The following is a 1808-nucleotide window of genomic DNA, read 5'->3' as shown; positions in this document are numbered from 1 at the left end:
CTCTTAATGAGATTAATATCTGAGAATGAGGAATGGAATAATTCTAATTTCAGAGACACTCACCAAGGGGCAATTAAAATTTAGTTGGTTGTATTTTCACACTGAGTAATTCTACTGAATATTGTATATTTACCAGAATATATGTGCCTTTGATTACTCCAGGGACAAAAGAGGGAAAGAGATGTCTTCATTTAGTCAGAATCGTTATGCCTGACTTTAACTCCACGGCCTTCACCAATCCCAGTGTCTTCATCCTGATGGGCATACCTGGTCTAGAAGACATGCATATTTGGATATCTATCCCTTTCTGCTCAATGTATGTTGTTGCCCTCATGGGAAACATACTCATCCTTTTTATCATCAAAACTGAGATTGCTCTTCACGAACCCATGTTTTATTTTCTTTCCATGTTGGCCATCACAGACCTCATCTTGTCAACCTCCACTCTTCCCAAGATGTTGGTTATATTCTGGTTCAATTACCATGAAATCAACTTCCATGCCTGCCTCACTCAGATGTTTTTCATCCATGCTTTCTCTGGGGTGGAGTCAGGGCTTCTTGTGGCCATGGCACTTGACCGGTATGTGGCAATCTGCAATCCTCTGAGACACTCATCCATTCTAACAAATTCTGTGGTGGTTCAGGTTGGCATAGTGGCACTTCTGCGTGGGTTAGTGCTAATGACACCACATCCCTTTCTGGTAAAGAGGTGGCCATATTGCAGGACCAATATTGTCCCCCATACATATTGTGAGCATATGGCTGTGGTGAAGTTGGCTTGTGCTGACATTTCCATCAATAGTCTTTATAGTTTGGCAGTCATTGTCTTAATTGTTGGGACTGATGTGGCATGCATTTCTCTGTCTTACATACAGATCCTCCGTACTGTTTTTAAGCTCCCTTCTAAAGATGCCAGATTGAAGACTCTCAGTACTTGTGGGTCTCATGTTTGTGTCATCCTTACTTTCTATATCCCTGCTCTTTTCTCCTTCCTCACCCACCGATTTAGCAAGCATGTACCACGCCACACCCACATCCTGCTGGCCAACATGTACTTGCTGGTACCCCCTATGCTGAACCCTGTTATCTATGGAGTAAGGACCAAACAGATCCGAAAATCCGTCCTACAATTATTCATGACTAAAACCAACTGAGACTTATGGGCCCTACTTTCTACTTATTTCCCTCCTCCAATCATTTCTTTGATATAAATTTCTTGGATTCTAGGATCAGCAAGACCAGGACTTATAATCTTAATTCTTCCACTTACTACCTCTGTATGTTAAAGTTATATAATTAAATCTGTCTAAACATCTATAAAAGAGGAAAAAGTAATAACTGTATAATATTAATGATTGCAAAGTGTTTAGCACTGTTTCTAGCACATTTCAACACTTAATAAAGGTAAGATTATTTCAATATCATTCCTTCCCTTCTGACTGTGGCTAGTATTTTTTGTTTGCTTTGTAAATCGGAGGAATCTACAAGTAGATAATTCACCCTGGCCAATGTTGTTCAGTGGTTAGAGCACCAGCCCACACACTCTATGGTCGAGGGTTTGATTCCTAGTCAGGGTATCTACCTGGGTTGCAGGTTCACTCCCCACATCTGGTTGGGGTGTGTGCAGAGGCAACTAATGGATATATCTCTCTCACATCAATGTTTTCTTTTTCCTCTCTCCCCCTCCCTACATCCCTCCTTCCCACTCTATCTAAAATCAATGGAAAATATATTATCAGGTGGGGATTAACTAAAAAAATTAAAAATAGAACATTCTAATGACAATCAAGATTTGGTTAATTTGTACT

General features: G+C 40.2%; 1 protein-coding gene across 1 annotated transcript; it reads left to right on the top strand.

Moving 5' to 3' along the window:
- Positions 1 to 206: 206 nt before the first annotated feature.
- On the top strand, positions 207 to 1154 carry LOC308233362 (olfactory receptor 52E4-like; the record flags this gene model as incomplete). Its single annotated transcript, XM_080640287.1, has 1 exon — positions 207 to 1154. One exon carries the CDS (start codon positions 207 to 209, stop codon positions 1152 to 1154), a length of 948 nt encoding a protein of 315 aa, XP_080496413.1.
- Positions 1155 to 1808: the final 654 nt, after the last annotated feature.

The sequence above is a fragment of the Plecotus auritus genome (assembly GCF_963455305.1).
Source record: "Plecotus auritus genome assembly, chromosome: 9".
Lineage (NCBI taxonomy): Eukaryota > Metazoa > Chordata > Mammalia > Chiroptera > Vespertilionidae > Plecotus > Plecotus auritus.
Note: the sequence above shows the minus strand (reverse complement) of the source record. Positions and strands in the feature narration are given on the sequence as shown.